General features: G+C 35.2%; 1 protein-coding gene across 26 annotated transcripts in view; it reads left to right on the forward strand.

The window, feature by feature from the left end:
• The window catches only part of mcf2lb (mcf.2 cell line derived transforming sequence-like b), a 34,114-nt gene extending 11,775 nt beyond the window's left edge, over positions 1-22,339 (forward strand). For 3 of the 26 annotated variants that reach the window (XM_068223644.2, XM_068223642.2, XM_068223640.1), the window contains 29 exons: positions 1,620-1,734; positions 1,818-1,908; positions 3,340-3,453; positions 3,916-4,032; positions 4,886-5,035; positions 5,135-5,259; positions 6,012-6,126; positions 6,235-6,354; positions 6,469-6,660; positions 8,960-9,151; positions 9,359-9,503; positions 9,879-9,943; positions 10,082-10,161; positions 10,256-10,322; positions 10,674-10,789; positions 11,450-11,519; positions 11,625-11,717; positions 12,934-13,026; positions 13,535-13,660; positions 13,763-13,984; positions 14,637-14,729; positions 14,851-14,929; positions 16,394-16,420; positions 16,633-16,690; positions 16,761-16,882; positions 16,972-17,037; positions 17,287-17,382; positions 19,924-20,033; positions 21,396-22,339. In XM_068223644.2, the coding sequence (XP_068079745.1) occupies positions 1,620-1,734; positions 1,818-1,908; positions 3,340-3,453; positions 3,916-4,032; positions 4,886-5,035; positions 5,135-5,259; positions 6,012-6,126; positions 6,235-6,354; positions 6,469-6,660; positions 8,960-9,151; positions 9,359-9,503; positions 9,879-9,943; positions 10,082-10,161; positions 10,256-10,322; positions 10,674-10,789; positions 11,450-11,519; positions 11,625-11,717; positions 12,934-13,026; positions 13,535-13,660; positions 13,763-13,984; positions 14,637-14,729; positions 14,851-14,929; positions 16,394-16,420; positions 16,633-16,690; positions 16,761-16,882; positions 16,972-17,037; positions 17,287-17,382; positions 19,924-20,033; positions 21,396-21,473 (3,137 nt within the window). In that variant the 3' untranslated portion in view covers positions 21,474-22,339. Of the gene's footprint in view, positions 1-1,619; positions 1,735-1,817; positions 1,909-3,339; positions 3,454-3,915; positions 4,033-4,885; positions 5,036-5,134; positions 5,260-6,011; positions 6,127-6,234; positions 6,355-6,468; positions 6,661-8,959; positions 9,152-9,358; positions 9,504-9,878; positions 9,944-10,081; positions 10,162-10,255; positions 10,323-10,673; positions 10,790-11,449; positions 11,520-11,624; positions 11,718-12,933; positions 13,027-13,534; positions 13,661-13,762; positions 13,985-14,636; positions 14,730-14,850; positions 14,930-16,393; positions 16,421-16,632; positions 16,691-16,760; positions 16,883-16,971; positions 17,038-17,286; positions 18,799-18,887; positions 18,984-19,923; positions 20,034-21,395 lie in introns of those variants that run through there. The other 23 variants (XM_073912806.1, XM_073912796.1, XM_021478970.2 and 20 more) reach the window with 10 other exon arrangements.
• The last annotated feature ends 365 nt before the right edge of the window (positions 22,340-22,704 follow it).

Raw genomic sequence — 22,704 nt, forward strand, 5'->3', positions numbered from 1 at the left:
TTCAACATAGGATCTGAGAGTTTACTACCAAGGTCCTTCTCCCAGGCTTTCTTAATGTTGTCTATGGTAACACTTTACAATAAGGTTCATTAGTTAATGGACTTACTAACATGAACTAATCATGAAGAACACATGAACAGCATTTATTAATCATAATAAAACATTTACTAATGCATGATTAACGTCCAAGTCCATGCTTGTTAACATTAGTTAATGCACCATGAGTTAACATGAACTAACAATGGGCTACTGTATTTTCATTAACTAACGTTAACTAACATGAACAAAAACAGTAGTAGATGTATTGTTCATTGTTTGCTCATGTAAGTAAATGCATTAATTAACATTAACTAATGAACCTTATTGTAAAGTGTGACCTTGTCTATAATTAGTCAGTTTTTTACATTAGTCATGGTTTTTAAATGGTTTATATTTTCAATAAATGAATTATATTTTAAATAGAAACTGAACATAAAACTGTAAAATGCTTATTTAATTTTTTTTCTCAGAATGTTAAACAGTGATTTTGCCTTCTTCTGTTCATGCCTGTTTCATTGGGAAAAAATCTAGTTTTTGGCTCTATCTGCCAAACTGATGATGATGAAAGCACTTATAAGCCAATCTGGGATTATGTCAGAGCTTGGCTGTCACAGTGCATTCAAGCAACTGTTGTTCAGCAGCTATAACCCACAATATGCACACTGCGATGCAGCATTCAGTTGCAGCTTTTCATTGGCTTGCCTGTGTACCAATTTAAAAGGATAATATATGCACTGCTAGTGTTTCTTCTCATACCAATAAACGGTTAATGTGACTTTTTTCAACTTTATATGGTTCTTTTTACAGCATCAATGTTGTAATATAATTAAAATACTTCCGGATAAATAAACTTTAGCATTCATTTAGTTGTGCAAGCGTAACAAGAGATGAAAAGCCATTGATATGCATGTGTAAGCGCAAAAACTCCATTGAAAATTCTGGAGTGAAATACATGTTTATATTTGAAAGACTTTAAAGCAGTGCTTCTTGTACATTCTGAGACCCACTAATCGTATATCAATCAAACAATGAAGATCCTTGATATTTAAAGAAAACAGACCTTAAACACACCGATTTTGTTACTGCATACAGTTCATATGCATACAGAAGCGTCTTACCCAGGATACTGCAAAATTAAAAAAGTCCTTCCACATACTTGTACTCAAAATACTCATACTTTACACAAAAATGTATTTGCTTACCATTGACTCACCCTCAAGTGATTTTAAAGCTGTATTTCTTTTTATTTGGTGAACACAAAAGAAAATTTGTTTGAGCAATGTTGTAAACCTGTAATCATTGACAACCATAAAAAAAAGAATCAACAGTCAATGGCTTCCAGCATTCTTCAAAATATCTTCTTTTGTGTTTAACAGAAGAAAAAATCTACTTTGGAAGAATTGGATGAGTAATTGATGACAGAATAGTGATTTTTGGGTGAACTATCCCTTTAGGCTTGATGACGCATAACAGCACAAAGCACAGGATGGTTTATTACCTCCTGCTGTTTATTTGGCTGTCCAACAGATTACAGGAGCAGGTTTTACATCTTCGATTTTTCCTATTTATGTCTATTTTAGGTGGAAGAGCACAGGATGGAAGCCCTATCATTATCTTCCCAGAATACCCTTCATTTTGTGAAATAGGAGACCAAGAGTTTCGTAATGTGCTTACATACCTGACAAGTATTCCCAGGTAAACACACACACACCTAAACACTCATTTTAGAGCATAGCCTAGGCTGACTGCAGTAACACGTGTTTATGTGTCTTCACCAGTCTGAGTGCAGCAGGTGTGGGCTTTATCGTAGTGATTGACAGACGTCAAGATCGATGGACGTGTTTGAAGGGAACATTGTTGCGTATTTCAGTGAGTCTGGTTGTATCTGCTTCTTCTCAATCATTTTTTTCAAATCTATTATTTAGATAAACATATATAATCGATAAAGCTATGGAAAAGGTGAGGAGCCCACTTGAAAACGAATAGAGATATAAAGTTAGGGCCATAAATATTGGGACATCAACACAATTCTAACATTTTGGCTCTATACACCAGCACAATGGATTTAAAATTAAATGAGCAAGGTGCGCTTTAACTAAGAATTCTTTCTCTCGTAAAGCAAACACCATTCAGTTAGTCAGATCACCCTCCAGAAGGTGGGTGTATGTGTGTCAAAGTCAATGATCAAAAAAAGCTATACACCAGTCAATCACTTGATCCGAATCCGATTAAGCTTGCATTTCACTTGCTGAAGACAAAACTGAAGGGAAATGCCCCAAGAACAAGCAGGAACTGAAGGCGATAGAGGGCTGGCAAAGCACCACCAGGGATGAAAGCCAGCGTCTGGTGATGTCTATGCGTTCCAGACTTCAGGCTGTAATTGACAATTACTTTTGGATCCTTAACAAGTGGGAGGCAAATATGCAAACTGTTGTACTTCCTACACCCCTCACTTGATTTTGGATGTAAATACCCTCAAATTAAAGCTGACAGTCTGCAGTTTAAGTACATATTGTTTGTTTAGTTTCAAATCCATTGTGTTGGTGTATAGAGCCAAATATTTTAGAATTGTGCAGATGTCCCAATTTTTATAGAACTGACTGTAGTTATCTAGTTATAGTAATTGAGTCATTTTTGTTTTATTATGTAAACTACAATGATATTTCTTCCCAGTTTAAAACAAAATGTTTTAAAAAAATAAGAATTTAATAAAAAGCCTTTTATCACATTACATTACATTACAAAAAAGGTGTCCATACCTAAAAATAAAGTAGTCTCTGTATTCCATAGCTGCTGTATATATGTATAGATCACATATAATATAAATGCTTCTAAGTCTTTGTGAAATCCCCCTGTTACCATACACAATGTTCAGTGGCTACTCGGTATGAGCAATTGTGCAATATTTGTGCAATAATTGTGACAATGCTGCTTCTTTTTAAACTTGTTAATGCCAAGAAACACTGGATATTCCTAAAATATATTCACAATATTGCTAACAGTATTTTTATTCAATTAAACATTTTATTTGTTCATCAGATATAAGGTTAAAATATATTAACAGATTTGTATCATGTGACATTTGTTGTATTATTTGCAATTTTTGAAAACATTTATGATATATATATATATATATATATATATATATATATATATATATATATATATATATCAGTTTAAATGTTTAAACACAGATAAAATAAAATGCTAAAACAACTGAAACAACATTACTGGTTGAGAATCAGTGGTTAATTCTAGTAATTTGAAAATGTGTGCCAATTTGTATTTGTTTGCGTGTAGGGCTGGTTTCCTGCTAATCTTCGGCTTGTTCTGGTTCTGAGGCCCAGTGCTATACTGCAGCGAACACTTTCTGATGTCTTTTTCAAACTCCACAGAGATGACTTTAAAGTACCGGTAAATAGGCCTGTCATTTACTACTTTTGGTGTGTGGGCAATAAATGTTTTTGCAAAAATAATAATTTTGTCTATAAATGTAAATATTTACATATGTGAAAGCAGTAATTTGTTGTAATCATCTACTGGCTTTATTCAGTAGTATGTTACTACGCTTTTCTAGTACCAGCCACATTTCTAGGACCCTGCTGTTCCTGATCCAACCTTTAGGGGGTGGTTGGATGTAGCGGGAAGGGTAAGGTAAGGCCATATAATAAAGGGTCCTAGAAATGTGGCCTGAGAAATGCAGTCCTGAATCTGCAGCCTCTCCAGATGTGCAGGAGGAACATATTTATTTGACAACTTTATTTGACATTTCATTTTATTTCAAGTTGAAATGTTCACCTGTAGATGGTGGCAGGTATTTTGCTATATAACTCGTTACGCTAACTTGTGCCATTTCATGTTGTTTGTGTATCGAAGGTTATCATGCTAAGCTCAGTGGCTGATCTCCATACTTATATTGAGAGGAATCAACTGACACAGGAACTTGGCGGTTCTCAGTACTACTGCCACAAAACCTGGATCTCTCACCGCACAGTAAGTACAAATACAAACCTGAAATGATTTTCTGTTATAATGTAATGTCAACTTAAACATTAAGACAGGGAAGGAGATTTATTTTAAAAATCCAAAACAACTGGAACATGTTACTATTAAGATTTATTGTGACACAAAGACTGACGCCTAATGGTGTGTATGCAGCACCACATAAACAAATTTGTTTTTAGTTATTACCAATTACATTTGAGATCATACCACAAATATAAAGACATCAACACAGAGAATTAATATAGTTATGCCTTAGGAGTCAATTCCAGACAGCTTTTTTTTTTCAAAATGATAATCAATACAATCTTTGACAGTCATTCGGAATTCATCCTGTTTTTTTAAGTCTTAGACCACCCCAAAAGAAAAATTCTGCTCTTAATGACTCATCCTCGTGTCATTCCAATTCCCTGAGACCTTCGTTCATCTACAGAACGCAAATGAAGATATTCTAGATTAAATAGGGTTCATGATTACAGTTGGGCCACTGAGGTCACATGAAACATTTCGGAAAGATATTTGGTTCCTTTTCTGGACTTTGAACATCTCACAACCATTGTTGTCTATGGCGGATGAGATAGCTCTCAGATTTCATCTAAAATATAATAATTTGTGTTGTGAAGATGAACAAAGATCTCGTGCAACATTAGGGTATTTAATATCATAGCTTTAATTTTTTGGGGGAACTTGCTCTTCAAAGGCCATGAGTGTAAGTGTAATGACAAAACTGCAGCTCATTCTTATAATAAAGCAATGTAGCAATATAGTCAATTAGTGATCTAGTTATAATTCTTGGTAATCAGTCGTGTACATCAAATGTGAATTAATTTCTTCATGCTGTCAGGATCTTGAAAGCTTCGCTGCGTTAGTGAAGAGGATGGCTCAGAGACTGCAAGTGTTCGGCAGAGAGCTGGCAGAAACCGAGCTACCCAGCAACCACCTGACAGCCAGCAGTCTGCTTAATACACACACCAGCAGAAAAGACATCTTCAAAGTATAACAAAAAAATCTATATTATTCAGTAATATTTAATATGTGCAACATTATTTTGGTTATAATAAAACTATTCTTTGCTTCCTCGTCTTCTCTTCAGGAAGACATGGCAGGAGCTCTCAGCCAAGGTCGGAAAATCTTGGAGAATATCAGAGAGCCGGTGCGCAGAGATCCGGACAGCAGTTTGAACCCTGACCAGTTGGAGAATCTTGCTACAGTCCACAGGTACATCAGATTTCTCTTAGTAGAAATCTTCCCAGTTTTTACTTTTTCTCTGCTGTAATTCTGAATCAAGTTCTTAAACATCATCCTGATATTTTCATGCTCAACGCATTATTGTAATTTTGATTGATTAAATTAACGAACAAGCATTATTCTAGTTAGTTTCTGTCTATTCATAGCATTTATGTTTACCAATTGAATAATTATTGCATTGTCATGTTAAGCAAATAATAACAACCATAATTTTATAATAGCCAGCACATTCAATGTCTTTCATGAGTCACAAATTAATCGAGTGTTACATGTGACCATTAAAACTTTTACTTAAGGACTCCAAGTAAATATTTGTAATTTGTGATCTTGATACAAGACTAAATACTGAAATAAAGGTTAAATGACTGAAGAGCCTACATATACTGGTGGATTGACCATTACAGAACTTAAAAAAATATTTTGGTTATCAATACTGTTTAGGAAAGCTGTCAACTTATGAATATGTTGGTCGTCTTATCAATTTAAGCACTGCATATTTTATTTAAGATTTATTTTAAAAATAAAGATGGTATTTTTATTGGTTTTAATTTTACAAAACAGAAATAGTACTGGATTTTATTATGAATTGTCTTATCTCATTTTTTAATGGATGTTTTTTTATCATGCGAAGTACTGCCAATTATTCTATCATTTAAATTATTTTTATTAAATGAGAGAACCCATATATCCCCTTCTTTCTCTATTTTTCTGTCAACTTCCAGGCTCTTATCCCAGCTTAATGAGAGCTCAACAGCATTCGATGAGTTCTGGATTCAGCATCAAAATAAACTGGAGCTATGTCTGAAAGTCTGTCAGTTTGAGCACAACTTTCAGCAGGTCTTGCCTTTAAAACATACACATTTTACAGTTTAGTCTTGTCATTGCTATATATAAGCATTGACATAATATTTGTGCTCATTGTTTTCATCTGCTTTGGCTTTGTAGTTGCGAACAGAGCTGGATCGAGCAACTGAAACTCTGAATGCTTTCTCAGCTGTTGGAATAAGCCCCGCCCAAACAGAACACCTCCTTCAAGAGCTGACCAATCATGAAAAGAAAGTCTGTGTGAGTCTCCGCCCACTGCCAATGGTCGCATATGTTCTTCCACACACTTGAATGCATGCATATTATCCTGTAGTCAAAGACATGTTGTTAATCAGCTTTGATTTTTTTTTGCAGGAAGTGCTGGACAGAGTGAGGTCTCTGGTTGCTGAGGGTCAAGGTTTGATTGACAGCTCTCAGATTCTTGATGACAGTATTGCAGCAAAATGCAGTGAGCTAGAAAAAGCAAGTGAAAATCTCACCCAAGAGCTTAAAGACAAGCAGACCAAGCTGACACAGGCTATGGATCTACATAAAAGACTGGACATGGTGACTAGAAATACATACCTGCATGCATTTGTATTTATATTTATATATATTTGCATATATTCAAACATTTCAGTTACCAGCCCAGATCTTAACCTTCCAGCACACAATACACGTAAGTCCCTATAAGACATTAAAGACACAACTTGTTTCATTTTGACAACAGATACTGTAAGCCCTGAAATGACTATTGCAAGTTGCATAAATGAATATTGCAAAAATAGTTTATATAAGTCCTGAAATGACTTGAATATTTCAAAAATAGTTTATATAAGTCCTGAAATGACTTGAATATTTCACAAATAGTTTAGATAAGTCCTGAAATGACTTAAATAATGCAAAAAAATTGTTTAGATAAGTCCAAAATGACTTGAATGATGCAAAAATAGTTTAGATAAGTCCAAAAATGACTTAAATATTGCAGAAATAGTTTAGATACATCCTAAAATGACTTTAATATTGCAAAAATAGTTTAGGTAAGTCCAAAATGACTTGAATATTGCATAAAAGTTTCGATTAGTCCTGAAATGACTTGAATATTGCAAAAATAGTTTAGAAAAGTTCTAAAATGACTTAAATATTGCAAAAATAGTTTAGAAAAATCCTAAAAATACTTGAATATTGCAGAAATAGTTTAGATACGTCCTAAAAAGACTTGAATATTGCAGAAATTAGTTTAGATAAGTCCTGAAATGACTTGAATAATGCAAAAATAGTTTAGATACATCCAGAAATGACTTGAATAGTGCAAAATTGTTTAGATAAGTCTTAAAATGACTTGAATATTGCAGAAATAGTTTAGATATGTCCTAAAATTACTTGAATATTGCAAAAATTGTTAGCAATAAGAAATGGGCTTAAAGACCTATTTTTATTTCATGTGTTCAAAAAAAAAACAAAATTGTAGTTCTCCAAAAGATATTAAACAATTTAATATTATGGGCGGTTCATTCCGCTGTGGCCACCCCGGATTAATAAAGGGACTAAGCCGACTAGAAAATAAATGAATGGATGAATAATAATATAATATATTATAATGTCATATTACATGTTAAAGGAAAAAAAGTGTGTATGTGGGTATATATATATAATCAATGAGCTTTAAATGTATGTTTATTTAAATTACACCTAATTCATTTATAATATGTATTTAAGTTTTCAGTGTTTTGTGGCATAGGCTATTTAGTGTATTCTGACCTGATTAGTTATTTCAGCTTACTTTAGGGCAAACAATGCACCTAATTTGACATTACTTTTAAGCAATATGTTGAAACAAACACCTATTTTATGAGAAAATGCCGTTTCCTCTATGTCTTGTGAATTCTTATCAGTTCTCTTAATGTGAGTTTGCAGACTGTTGCATGACTTTTTTTCTCACATGAACTAATTGGCCGATTATGCAATCAGAATGGTAGTAACCATTTTAGGGGTAGTTAGATGGAAGTCTATTATTTTATTTATTTACATTATTTAAACTTATTTAAGTTTCAAAGGGCTGACCCCCATACACATCTTGTTTTGATGTCTTTCAGGGGGGATCAAGCCTTAATTTGGAGGGTCAGTCCCCCCCAAACCCTTGTGTAATTCGCACCCTGCACATAAACATACACACACACACACACACACACACACACACACACACACACACACACACACACACACACACACACACACACACACACACACACACACATATATATATATATATATATATATATATATATATATATATATATATATATATATATATAATTGTTTTTCTATTTAACATATATTACATATATGTTAAATATATATAATATACTTCATATATTTAACATACATTGTGTCAAATGTGTCAATGTAATGGTAATGTTGTATAATAAAATTTATTTGCAATACTAAAATATATTTATATCTCTTGATTCTCAGAGTCCAAACATTTTTATCTGACTAACTCGACAAAATATTCATTTATTTATTTTTGCTTTTAAACAGAAAGTAAATGGTTCTATCTTCCAGATTTTTATTACAGTTTCTTTCCATTCTTGTAGAGTGGCCGGGTAAAGTGGTAGCCATTTACAAATTACTGCAACTTTATTGTCTTTTTATCTGCGATCAGGAATATTCTCCATATACATGTATATTTTTTTTCTTCTAAATGTGCACTTCTTGAGTGCATTGTAGTATTTGTTTTGCAGACCTTAATGTTTCTATTAAAGTTTGTATAAACCATGTACCAAAGTTTATAGTTAAGCAAAGAATGTCCATTATCCCATATGTATATAAATATATGCAAATATATGTTTTTTCTCTATTTCAGATGTGTAAATGGTGTGATGATGGGATTTACATGCTGGCATCACAACCACTGGACAAGTGCCAGTCACAGGAGGGGGCAGAGTCAGCGCTATCAGAGCTAGAATGTTACCTGGAGACAGCCAATGAGAAACAGAAGTGGGAAATCAGCACAGTTTGGCAGGAATATGACAACATATTGAACAATGAGCTTAGGGTGAGGCAATATGAGTTCATAACAGTGGCTGTCATTTTTTCATTCAATAGCACATAATAAATGGACAAATTGAGGCCTTTTTATTTATAATTAATAAATATAATTTTTGTTTTGTGTGTTTACTATTATTGTATTTATTGTACATTTGTTCATTATGTTTGTAAAAACTGTATATTATATTAAACTGTAAAATGTGCTATGGTACAGGAGCAAGTGACGCGTGCATTTGAGAAGAAAGCCTCACTACAGGAGATGTTTGATAGAAGGAGGGTCAGTCTGAAGAAACTAGCAGCCAAACAAACACGTCCTGTACAACCTGTGGCTCCCAGTCCAGAGTCACTCTCATCTCCTGGTATCTACTTTTCTATTGTTTTGTCTGTCTGTTCTATCAGTCAGTCTGTCTGTCTCCAATCGATTGATCATTCTATTGTTTGTTCTATATATTTGTCTGTCTACCTATCTATCTATCTATCTATCTATCTATCTATCTATCTATCTATCTATCTATCTATCTATCTATCTATCTATCTATCTATCTATCTATCTATCTATCCATCTATCCATCCATCCATCCATCCATCCATCCATCCATCCATCCATCCAATTTATTGTGTTGTCTATTGTTTTATCCATTATCCTATCTATTGCTCTGTTTTTATATTCTGTTTTTTATACATTCTGTCTATTATAAAGTGGAGATAGTAGATAATCATTTTTCCTTTTTCAGCTCACAGGGATCATGAGAGCATCTGTATTAGTGAGGACTCGGACAGCAGGGGCTCCTGTAAACAAGTATGTTTATCTACTTTCAATGCTCCTTTTCGATCATTTAAATCAATCTGTTTGTACAAGCAACTGACACACCTCGGTCATGCAGTGAGTACAGTCTAAGGCCTAATCTGTTATTTAATTAGGATCTTCTCTATGTAGATAAACTCTGATCAGGTTGACAGGAGCAGTCGCAATGCTTCTGTATCTGAGGAGGAAGAAACCCTGGCTGTACTGCGCAGGTCAGTAGAGGGTCAAACGTGGACCAGGGGCACATTTGTGCATTACTGGACAATAGAGAATAAACATTATCTGAGCTTTATTGTTTGTTCACAGGCATGTAATGAACGAGTTATTGGAAACCGAGAGAGCATATGTGGAAGAGCTTATGTGTGTGTTGCAGGTGAGTGAATCTTCAACATTTCAACATTTGAAGTGGATTAAACCTTACATTAAAGCCTTTGTAAAACTAAAATACCAACACTAGTACTTTTGACAATAATATATAAATATTTATGAATGTCTTATATTTATTAAATTATTTTTGTATTATTTATTAATTATACAATAACACAATGTTTGATTCACTTGAAATAATATATTCCTGATATATATATATATATATATATATATATATATATATATATATATATATATATATATATATATATATATATATATATATATATATATATATATATTCACACACACACACACACACACACATGACATTTCATGATGTCATGTGTTGTAGGGATATGCTGCTGAGATGGACAATCCCTCCATGGCTCCTCTTATTCCTGCTGCCCTGCAGAACAAGAAGGACGTGTTATTTGGGAACATGCAAGAGATATACAATTTCCACAAAAGGTGAGCACCATCTACTGGTATGATTTTTTTGAGCATAAGTGTGAATGTCAGGGGAAAACTGTCACATTTCAGGAAGGGAAAGGGAGCGAGGACTCAAATGCAGTCCAGGAAAATAGATGTGTATTAACTGCGTGTTCACATGAAACACAACACTAAAGACTGCAGCCACAATGTAAACACAGAGCCACATGGTTGGACAACACAAACGAAGAACGCAAGACACGAGCACAAGATAAATGAAAACAATGGTGCATGTTTCATCCCAGCGCCGCTGCCAACCGGAACGGAAACCAACTAGACTGAGATGTTGAGAATGGAACAGCACACTACAGACAGAACAAACACTAACACCAGGACGAGAGCCCACATCCCAAGCGCTGCCAAGACGGCGTTCTTACAACAGACAAAGACAGACAGGAAATATGATTGCTTGATATGAGAAAACTCAAGCCGAGCACAACATACTAGGCAAGACAAGACTACTGTCTACTGCCACCAAAACAAGAATTAACAAGACCAAAGTGGTAGAATCCTGACAAAATCTTTTGCCAGATTCGAATTTAATAGGAACATAATGGCCCCAATGAATCACAGATAAGTAAAACAGTTGATGATTCATTAGAACCCATGTAACCCATTCTGTCTTGTTTTCCATCTCAGAATATTTCTCAGAGAGCTGGAGACCTACACTGACTATCCTGAGCTTGTGGGCCGCTGCTTCCTGGACTGGGTGAGCTTTATGTAACCAGCAAGAAAACAGAAGTCTTATGAACAGCCTTTGGGTGTTTATTTTATATCAACGATGCTCAGACCTTTGGCCATTGTGCTTGTTTAGATGGGGGAGCTGCAAATTTATGAGAAATACTGTCACAACAAACCTCGTTCTGAGAGTCTCTGGAGACAGTGCTCCGACTGCGCCTTTTTCCAGGTTTGAATGCATACATTAAAAATACCCAAAACACCAAACTACTAATGCTGTTTGCTCATTGTCCACTTCATAAGGTAATGTAATGCAATGTAAAAATGGGCCAGGATTTCCCCCCAAACAGGCTCCACCTATAAACAACTGCAAACAGACGCTAATATCTCACAGTGTTACAGCAGAACAGTTAATCACATAAATGGCTAATTATATCACAAATATTATTATTAACTCAATTATTTTATTAACTAAAATACATAATCTACATTAAAAGAGCATTAGCAAGAAATTTATGGTAAGACAACTAATGATAAACAAAACAGGAAACAACAGGACTAGCAGAAATTGAAACTGATGTGAAGTGTAGCCTCAATTTCCTGTTCTTAGCTGGCAGGATAGTGTGGTTGTCTGTTGCTATAGCTGATCTGCTTTAAAGCTGATCGCAATGTGTGTTCAGAGATACTCTTCTGCAGACCCGGCCGGTTGCCCAAAGAACTGATGCCCCTTGATATTTTTTTTTTTATTGTCTGTAGTAAAATCTAGAGATGGCTGTGTGTATATCAGCTGTATACCACCCTGATTATGAGCAGTGTCAGAAAACCTTAAATCAGCTCATCTGTCACAAACAACCATGCAACATTTAGCAACACTTAAATTGTTTCGCTCTAATGCACAAACTTGAGTAGTTTGCCTGGATAATAAGTTCATCTGAAAGATTGTACTGTCTAAGTAGGTACTACATGTGAATTTGAACTTGATTACAACATTCATTACAAAACTATTAATCCTATGCATTGTTTAACTTCTATTCATAAGTTCTCTACCGTGGGCTTATGAGAGGTAGTAGTTCATCCATAAACCTCTCGCCTTCTCTGAATGAGTTGATGTCATTAGATATTTGCATTAATAAACAATTGAACAGGTGTAATAATAAAGTGGGCATAGGGTGTATTTGCAGTAAGCTGTATGTACACTGTGTATATTTGTTTGACACACATTTGCTCAGATGCTCACTTTTATCTCCACTCATCATTTGAGTTTTCCTTGGTAACGTGGAGTTTGTACTGTGCTGTAATCAGTACTACAGTATTCCATTCCAAACACATACACTGTGTCACCCATACTGTATACACAATAAACACAATCAGTTGATAAGGTCAGGCCCCTTTTGTGACAGAATACGGTTTTCAGCAAGTTTGTCAAATTGTTTTTGTGTCATTAGGAGTGTCAGAAGAAACTAGAACACAAGCTGGGACTGGACTCTTACTTACTGAAGCCTGTACAGAGGATCACTAAATACCAACTTCTGATTAAGGTACTGCATTATATATATATGTGTGTGTGTGTGTGTGTGTGTGTGTGTGTGTGTGTGTTTGTGTGTTTGTGTGTGTGTGTGTGTGTGTGTGTGTGTGTGTGTGTGTGTATGAAGATATAAAAACCAATGTGTTTGTGTTAGACATCTAAATAGGAGATACATGTCAAAATACATCTTAAAATCAGCAAGAAATGAAATATCCCTCTATTTTCTAATTGATTATTGTTGATTGTTGTTGATCTCACACAAACATGTAAATGTACTTACCATTAATATGGTGCAAAACCTTTTTGTTTTTTGTTTTGTTTTTCTGATTAGCACCAAATAAGATATTTTGAAGAATGTTGAAAACCTGTAGCCATTGACATCCATCAGATGAAAAACAAATACTATGGAAGTCAATAGTTACCAACAGTTGGTTATAAGTAAAGGCTGCTTAAGTGATTTTAGGTGAACTTACCCTTTAAGAGCACACATATCAAAACACATTTGTTTGTGTGTGTTTTAGGAGATGATTAAATACAGTAAAGGCTGTGAGGGCTCAGTGGAGCTGCAGGCGGCTCTTTCCTCAATACTGGGAATCCTGAAGGCCGTAAATGACTCAATGCACCTCATCGCCATCACAGGATATGATGTAAAACATATACACACACTCTTTTACAGCTCAGAAATGAATGGTCGTTATTGTTTTCTGTCACTCCAAACTGTAAGCAGTAAGCATTGATTATATATGCAGGGTAATCTTGGAGACCTGGGTCGTCTGCTGATGCAGGGGTCGTTCAGCGTGTGGGCAGAGCACAAGAGAGGTCATGTGAAGGTGATGGAGCTCGCCAGGTTTAAGCCCATGCAGAGACACCTGTTCCTGCATGAGAAAGCTCTGCTCTTCTGCAAGAGACGAGAGGAGAGCGGAGAGGGATACGAAAAAGCCCCTTCATACAGCTTTAAACAGGAGCTCAGCGTAAGTGTGTCTTTCAACAACTTATGTTATTTTCTGGTATGTTCTGTTAAGAATTTAGTAACTAACAGAATTTGACCAGTTAGGATCTTTATATGGCCATTCATCTGATCTGTTGAATAGCAAATGTAATATTTATGTATATGTAAATATTTTCTAGGGGTCATTTATTTAGATTTTCTTATGAATTATAAATGTATTTTATCTTCAAACAAGCAAGAAGGATTTTTAAATCAAACAAAACTACAATGATGGCAATCTGTGATTGTTGACAAATCTTGCGAACACAGGGAGAATATGCAAACTCCACACAGAAACGTCAACTGACCCAGCTGAGGCTCGAACCAGCGACCTTCTTGCTGTGAGGCGACAGCACTACCTACTGCGCCACTGCGTCACCGACATGATGATTATTATTTTTTGTTGTTGTTCGCGTCGTTATTATAATCAACAATTACCACATGCACGAATAAGTAATATATAAAAAAAACGATTTTGATTTGATATGGTAACTATATATATATATATATATATTAAAACTTTCATTTTTATTTCATGCAGAAAACATTATATGTTGAGACTATCTCTATTTGAATATAATTCAGATCGTAATAAAAATTAAAAATGCATATTTACTTCATGGTCTCTTCGTTAGATGGCTGCTATTGGAATAACAGAGCATGCTAAAGGGGACAGCAAGAAGTTTGAAATCTGGTCCAGTTCAAGAGACGAGGTGTACACGATACAGGTGAGCAGTGTGTGACTTCAGTTCAGATTTATGTTGAGAAGATTATTTTACATGTGAGATGTCTGCATTGACTAGGTGTGTCGAGTTTATATGTGGCCTTGTGGATTATGTTATCCTGTAGGCTGCATCTGAAGAGGTTAAGACCATCTGGGTGACAGAAATCCGCAAACTTCTAACAGGACAACTGGAAGCCTGCAAAGGTATGTGGTTGGATTAAGGTTGATTTAGCAGTAACTAGTTTGAGGAATACAGCTTTACAGAATACAATCCAAGTGTTTTCATATTGGATATAGTCTCAAATCAGCTTTACAGAATACATGTGTCATACAGAAAGTATTCTGTAATGCAGCGAGAGATAAGTGTGTCATAGTAAAATAATATTTAAAAGGAAATAAATAGTTGGACATGTAGGGCCTCAATTAAAAAAAAAATCTGCTTGTAATGATCACAATATAATTACTTTAGCATGTCAGAATCACTGATGTGTAACTGCAGAAAAGGAAAAGATTAATATAGCCGCTGTTTATCATGTGTAGTATACAGTGACTGTGTTTACGTGGACATCTGTAATCAAATTATTTGCATTAATCTGAACAAGACAATAATATGATTAAGGTGTTTACATGAGTTGCATGTTATGTCACATAATTCAATTAACGCCATTGCGTTACAATGCTGTAAAACGGGTTTATGAAAGGAACATTGAAAAAGCTTCTCATGTAAACAGCTTAATCATATTATTGTCCTATTCAGATTAAGGCAAATCATTTGATTACCGATTTCCATGTAAACGTAATCACTGACTACGTTTACATGGACACCAATAATTTGATTTTAATGCAATTAAGACAATACTCTGATTAAGAGTTAACCAAGAAAATAGTGATTTTTTTAATTTCGTTTTTTTATTTAATCAGATTAAGGTCATAATCAAACTAAAGAGAAATCGAATTAAGACGTGTGGAGTATACCGATTTTAGTCGCATTATTGAAGTGCATTACAGACATGTAAACACATTAATCGAATTATTACCGCCATGTAGGATTTTCGCAGTGTTTTGCGACAGAATAGTACACACACACACACACACACACACACACTCTCTGCACCTACTGAGTCAGTGCAGACCACAGACACCTGCATCGTGAATTGCAGAGTTTTTTGTTTCTTCCATTCAGCATGCGGTATGAATTTCCATTAAAACATTACTCTTTCAGCATTTCATAGTTGCATCCAATATCTCATTTGTCACGGAGGGCGTGCATGAAATGTTCGTAAATGAAAGTGAACGTGCCAAACTGCAGTTAAAGTCGACAAATTAAAAATGAAAACTCCGAAAACTACACGAAACTCCGGAGGAAATGCGGTAAGCACGATGACGTTAATCAAATTTTGTGCTATAACATGTTAAACAGGATCATGAAAGTAACACTCAAAAAGCAACTCATGTAAACACCTTAGTCTTATTATTCTCTTAATTAGATTTAAGCAGATAATTTGATTACTAATGTCTATGTAAACGTAGTCACTGTTAAACATAAAGGTTTTTTACCGGCATTAATGGCTCCATTAAAAACGCTCAACAGACTCTAAATATTTAACTCTAGTTTTTTTAAATGTTCTTCACACTAAAATTAATGGTTCTTTTATTAATTTTTAACAGAAAGGATCTTTGAGGAACCAAAAAATGGTACTTTTATGGAATCACTTTTAAAGAGTGTATATTGTACCATTTCATCAGATATTTTAATATTAATCTATGAGAAGCCTGATGTGAATGCTTGGTGAAAGATAAGTAAATAAATCTGTATTTAAACAGAGAGATAAATTATGTGATTCATTAAAATTAAACTATTAATGCAACACATTCATCTAAAATATATATATGTTTGTGTTATGAAGAAGCAAGTCAGCAGAGGGCACCTGAGCAGTTCACCTCAGAGAGCAGCTCAACAAACAGGTATTGTTACACACAATCCCTTTTACACTAATATCTGAGCTCATTTCATAAGATTTCTTCCCATTTTCAGACTGGTGAGAAATGAGCGTAGTAGCCTCAAGAGTGACGGAGTGGAGAAACAAAAAAGAGAAGAGGAAAGAGGCAAGGAACTTGAGAGCATTTTTGAATCGAGGACAGCCGAAAGGGCAAAAGGTGACCAAAAATATTAAAGTAACTTGTTAAAATTTAGGTTGAAATTTCCCTTTTAAATCCTTAGTTGTTGTTGTTTTGCTGGTCTACAGGATCTTCGTTCAGCTTTGAGACAAAACCAAAACGGCAGGATGTCCGGAGCGACCCTACGCCTCTAGGTGACCTATTTCTACAGACCATGAATCAAACATGACATGCACATATCTTCTTTTTCTGAGTTTTTAAACATAAAAAAGAAAATGGCTGATGCTTAAAATTACTAATTAATTAGTTGTCGTTATGGCTCTTTACAAAATACAAGCAGAAGTTGAGCTGATCCTCAGAGGACCGGCTTACTTTATCAGGTGTACTTCAGCCGATCTGCTGTGCTAATGCAGTTACAATCTGATTGGTTATTTTCCTCCCAGAAACAGGGCCACACCCTAACTTGGGCGGAGTCAGGTGGTTCAGTACATCAAGCCTGTTTCAGAGTCGTAGGAGAGGTACACATACTGAGTACACTTGTATGTGCACACTCATTCTCCACTGAGATGTTGTAGTGTAGCATGTGCTTGCAAGTTATATATATATGTCTCATGTGATGCTTTCTGAAAGGTGCTGACCACGTCTCTGTCTTACAAGTTTGTTTCGGGTTATCTCTAACGACAGCATTTATTACAAAATCAATTATTTTTTAAATTTGCCTCAGTTTGGTGAATGGTAATGTATTTATAATAGAGGGTTTCAAAGAAGAAATGCGAAGGTTGCGGTGATTTTATTAATTCTGTACTAAAATGTGGGTAACACTTTACAATAATGCCCTGTTAGTTAATGTTTTAACAAGCTTTTGCATTTGTTACAGACAGTGTTTATTAATCTTTGTTAAGGTTATTTTCTGAAAATACAAGTGTTACCTTGTTTACTTTACAAAAACATATTCGATACAACTTTTGACTTTATTAATGTATTATTATTTGTTGAAATTAAGTAAGGATACATTATTCTGCTTATTCTGCAATAATAACCCAGCAAACAATTTAGTGTTCAATAGACATCTAATAGACATCTAAATGTAGACAGCTTGGCTAAAACAAGGCTAAACTTGGGCTGTCAGTAAAAAAAAGATAGACATCAAAGAGTAGCCTAAAACTAGACTAGTCATCAAATAGACAAATTAGACAGACTTTGTATGTGTAGTCATTCATTTCTGTTTATTTGAAGACAAGTCTAGTTTTGGTATATTCTTAGACGTCTATTAGATTTTCGCTGACAGACCAAATATGGCCTTGTTTTAGCCAAGACAAATATGTTTAGACGTCTATAAGACATCTTTTAAAAACCAAAAATGCTTGCTGGGAACACCTGAAGAGACTATTTATATGTTGTATTTGAAGACATCTGTCAGGTTTTTGTCCTCAAATAGTTCCTGTGTGCAATACTAATGTCACATTCAAAGATTTTTGTTTTGTTATGATTTGATTTTTGATTGCTATAGTCTGTGACATAATAATATGTAAGGGGTAAACAACAGCTTGATCCAGAGTAGAAGTGTAATTGAAGAATTTAAATGGTATTTAAATAGGTTGGCTGTTGATTAAACTTCTTACTATGTGATCGTTGGCCAAGTTATAGACAGGCTTAAACTACACATCTGACAAAAGTCTTGTCGTTGATCCCAGCTGTAAGAGCAACAAATAATAACTTGACTTCTAGTTGACCGTTTGGAAAAGTGGCAGAAGGTAGATTTCTGATTAATCATCTGTTGAACTGCATCCCAATCATCACAAATACTGCAAAAGTCCTTTTGGAACCTGCATGGACACAAGATTCTCATAGAAGTCAGTCAAGATTGTTGAAGGAAACATCAATGTTTGGAGTCACATTCAGTATGGGGGTGTGCGAGAGATCTGCAGAGTGGATGGCAACATCAACAGCCTGAGGTATCAAGACATTTGTGCTGCCCATTACATTACAAACCACAGAAGAGGGCAAATTCTTCAGCAGGATAGCTCTCCTCCTCATATTGCAGCCTCCACATCAAAGTTCCTGAAAGCAAAGAAGGTAAAGATGCTCCAGGATTGGCCAACCCAATCACCAGACATGAACCTTATTGAACATATCAGGGGTAAGAACGCTTTTTGCCATTCCAGATGACTTTATTAATAAGTTATTTGAGTCATTGCAGAGATGTATGGATGCAGTCCTCCAAGCTCATGAGAGTCATACACAATATTCATTCTTTTTCCACTGCACCATGACTTTATATTCTATATTGTACATTTTTTTGTCTAAGCAAAGTCAGGCCTTGTCCTAATTAAATAATTCAAAATCAAGGCATGATCATGTTTTTTTTTTTTTTTTTGGTAAAATAATTGTAATCTAGAGGCCTTTGCTTTTCATATAAGCCATTTCTGAAACCAAATGATCAACTACAAGTCAAGTTATTATATGTTTTTCCTAAAGCTTGAATAGGTTACAAGACTTTAGTCAGGTAGTGTAGTGTTGCTATTTGAAGCACAATATTTGTGGCTATCAATTTGTGACATGTTAGATCTCCCGCTTTGAATCTGTCACAGGTAACTCATAGAAACATGTGTAAGCTACCTCTTTGCAATTATTTTTGAGCTTATTTATGGGTTAGTTGATCAACATCGGCTTTCTGGGGAAGCCCATGTCAATGTCCTCCAGTTTACAAAAAGGAATGACAGCTCCAACAATTAACACTGAGTCTAAATGGTTACTGCTCTTCATTGTTGGGTGAACTATCCCTTTAATGTCAAATTTACAAGAATTGATTACATTTGTGGACAATCTGCCTCTATATTCATGCTGTTGATAGACATTCATTTGTACTGAACCCGGAACATTTTATTGGTTCACACATTCACGCATGCTCTGCCTGTGGTCACAAAAGGGTCACTGTTCTGTCTACTGTCCGTCACAGTGAGGTTTCAGGTGGACGCTCTCTGTCCACATGGCCCTCATTTATGTGTTCTCTTCCAATACAACCCCTGTGCATGTCTGTTTTATTTCTCTCACTTCTCTCATTGTCAACTATGTCTCAGGTTGGATGAAAGGATCTCTCTCGCTGGATGCCTCTGTGGAGCATGATGGATATTTCAGTGCAGAAGAGCAGGCCAACTCTGACCCAGAAGAGGAGAGGGAAGACAAACTGGTGCGAGACAGTACTGTTTTTACTGTTAAACTTAGGGGCAAAAGTAAAGAGTAAAGGATTACAATTACTTAAATTACTGTTACAGTAGTTTTTCTCAGGAATTGTGCATATTAAGTAGTTTTAAACATGTCTAGTTTTACTTTTAATTGAATACATTTCTAGTTCTGTGTAATTTTACTGCGCTATTTTATCTACTGTGGTTTGCTGAGTAGAATAATCAGTCCCATGATTTTGATCCAGTCAACTGGGACCTAATAAAATCTCACCAGACAGAGTTACCTCAAGACATGGATGGTTTACAAATTCACCAAACACAGGCCTGTAGCCAGCCTGTTGAAAAGGGTGGTTCTTTTTTCTCAAAAAGTGGACCTTTTTGCAGTTTGCCTTATTTTCTATTTAATTTAGAGGGTAAATACTGTATTTTAGTGACATTTTAAGCACAGTTTTTAGCTGGATTAGCTTGCTGGGTGGTCATCATAACCACACTTTTTGATGTACCAAAAACATTTACAAAATACATAGAATAAAGAAACATGGAAAAAATGCTTGTTCTGAAATACAAATTTATTACATCATATCATTAGGAAAAAATTTGTTACATTTAGTATAAATGCATTAAATAAAAAAGTAGCCTAATGTCATTTATTGAGTAAATAAGAAACTGGCTAGCACATTCAACTTCCTCAGTCAGAATTTGGTCTTCGGAACGATAAAAAATCAAAACAATAATAATGTAAATAGGGGCATCACAGTGGCGCAGTGGGTAGCACAAACCCCTCACAGCAAGAGGGTTGCTGGTTTGCACCCGGCTGGGTCAGTTGGCATTTCTGTGTAGAGTTTGCATCTTCTCCCCGTGTTTATGTGGGTTTCCTTATGGTGCTCTGGTTTCCCCGATAGTCCAAAGACAACTACTCCACCAATAGCTGGTGTGTGGTGAGCGCACTGGTGCCGTTGTCCTTTGGCTGCCGTTGCATCATCCAAGTGGATGCTGCACACTGGTGGTGGTGTGGAGAGAACCTCCCCCTCAAGATTGTGAAGCGCTTTGGGTGTATGGCCATACACAATAAATGCGCTATGTAAATACACATTACATGAATTGAATAAGCTAAATTAGCCTTCAAGAGTCCACACTTAGCTGATGATTGATTATAAAGCTTGTTTTGCACGCTGTCCCGGGAGAGAGCCCTGAGCTCATAAGATCCTCAAGCCTGGGGCTTCCTCTCATTTGCAAGGTGAGAGGGGAGTTCAAAACCTAATATTTGAGTACTACCTAAGTACCAGAAAGGCTACTTTTTAACTCAAACTTTGGGTCACTACTTTTTTCACCACTGTGTTTTGAGCATTACCTTTTCTGTGTTTTAGAGTGAAGAAGAACCGCAGCCTGTGAGGATAGATGAAGAGATCCAGTGTTTTGAAGAGACAGAGGAACCTGAGGAATGAGAGTTGAGTGTGAATGAGTCTGAAATGCCATCAATGTACAGCATACACACGTTTCATGCTTAACTCTAGAAAAGAGGGAGATGAGACACATAAACTATTCACTTTTGGGTACTCTTAAAAATAAAGGTTCCTGGTAGAACCAGAGGTTTAGAAAACACAGATTATTATAATTTTTGTTATCAGTGGCAGTGTGACAATAATATCACAGTATACAGCTAGTTTTAAATGTTTGTCGATGTAAAAAAATGCTTTTTAGAACCAGAAAAGTACCAGCAGGGGTCTTACTAACCAGCCAAAAGCCAAAGGGTTAGTGCCAAATGGGTTTTACAACCTCCAAAATGACATTTTTCTATTTAAATTAGTCAAAAAACATATTTACTGTAGGCCATGTCAATAAAATCTATACGCTAACACTTAGAACTCTCCAAAAATCTGCATACAGTAGAAATTGACTCCTGTTAAGAGTACAGAAACCTATAAAAGAAGTTTTATTTTTAAGAGTGTAGTGCACCAAAATAATGCATTTTGACACCTGAGCCAGCTCTTCACACACTGTCTCGTAATGCTGTGATACATGCTTCATATCCCAAAAACCTTAGTAGTACTTTGTGCCACAGTAATCCTACTGGGATATGGCATGTCTGTTGTTAAGTCCTGTGGTCTTCAATGTGAAAGCACGTGACAGTTGTTATATCATTGTGTACAATGCAGGAAACCAGGACCTACACGTAAAACAAGCATATCATATATGCAGACGTTGTTTCTCAATGTGACTGTGATCACCCTGTGCCATTTGGATGTAAATATATGTGTACAAATCAATATTGTTTTATATATGCGTATAAAATAAATTTTAGTTGATGAAATTGCGCCTATGTTGATTATACATTAATTGCTTTAATTATAATTGTGTGTATTCCATATTCATTTATAATCAATAATGTATAGAATATGTTTATTGACATTGTCGGAGTATGTATATGTGATTATGCATTACATTCCTTATTGCTTGAATACATTATTATCTAACATGTTATCAAAGCTATTGTACAATAATTTAATTGATGTTCATTAATGAACAATATTCATTCTAAAGAGAGAACTTTTCATCCTCCGGCTGTTGCAACTGTGTGCTAAAACCTGGCTAAAACTAGTAAACAAGTGAGCTAAAACTATTTAAATAGCTGAAAGAATAAAAGGGCAGCTCAATAATAGACAACAGCTCATGCTG

The sequence above is a fragment of the Danio rerio genome, chromosome 9, assembly GCF_049306965.1.
Source record: "Danio rerio strain Tuebingen ecotype United States chromosome 9, GRCz12tu, whole genome shotgun sequence".
NCBI classification, from domain to species: domain Eukaryota; kingdom Metazoa; phylum Chordata; class Actinopteri; order Cypriniformes; family Danionidae; genus Danio; species Danio rerio.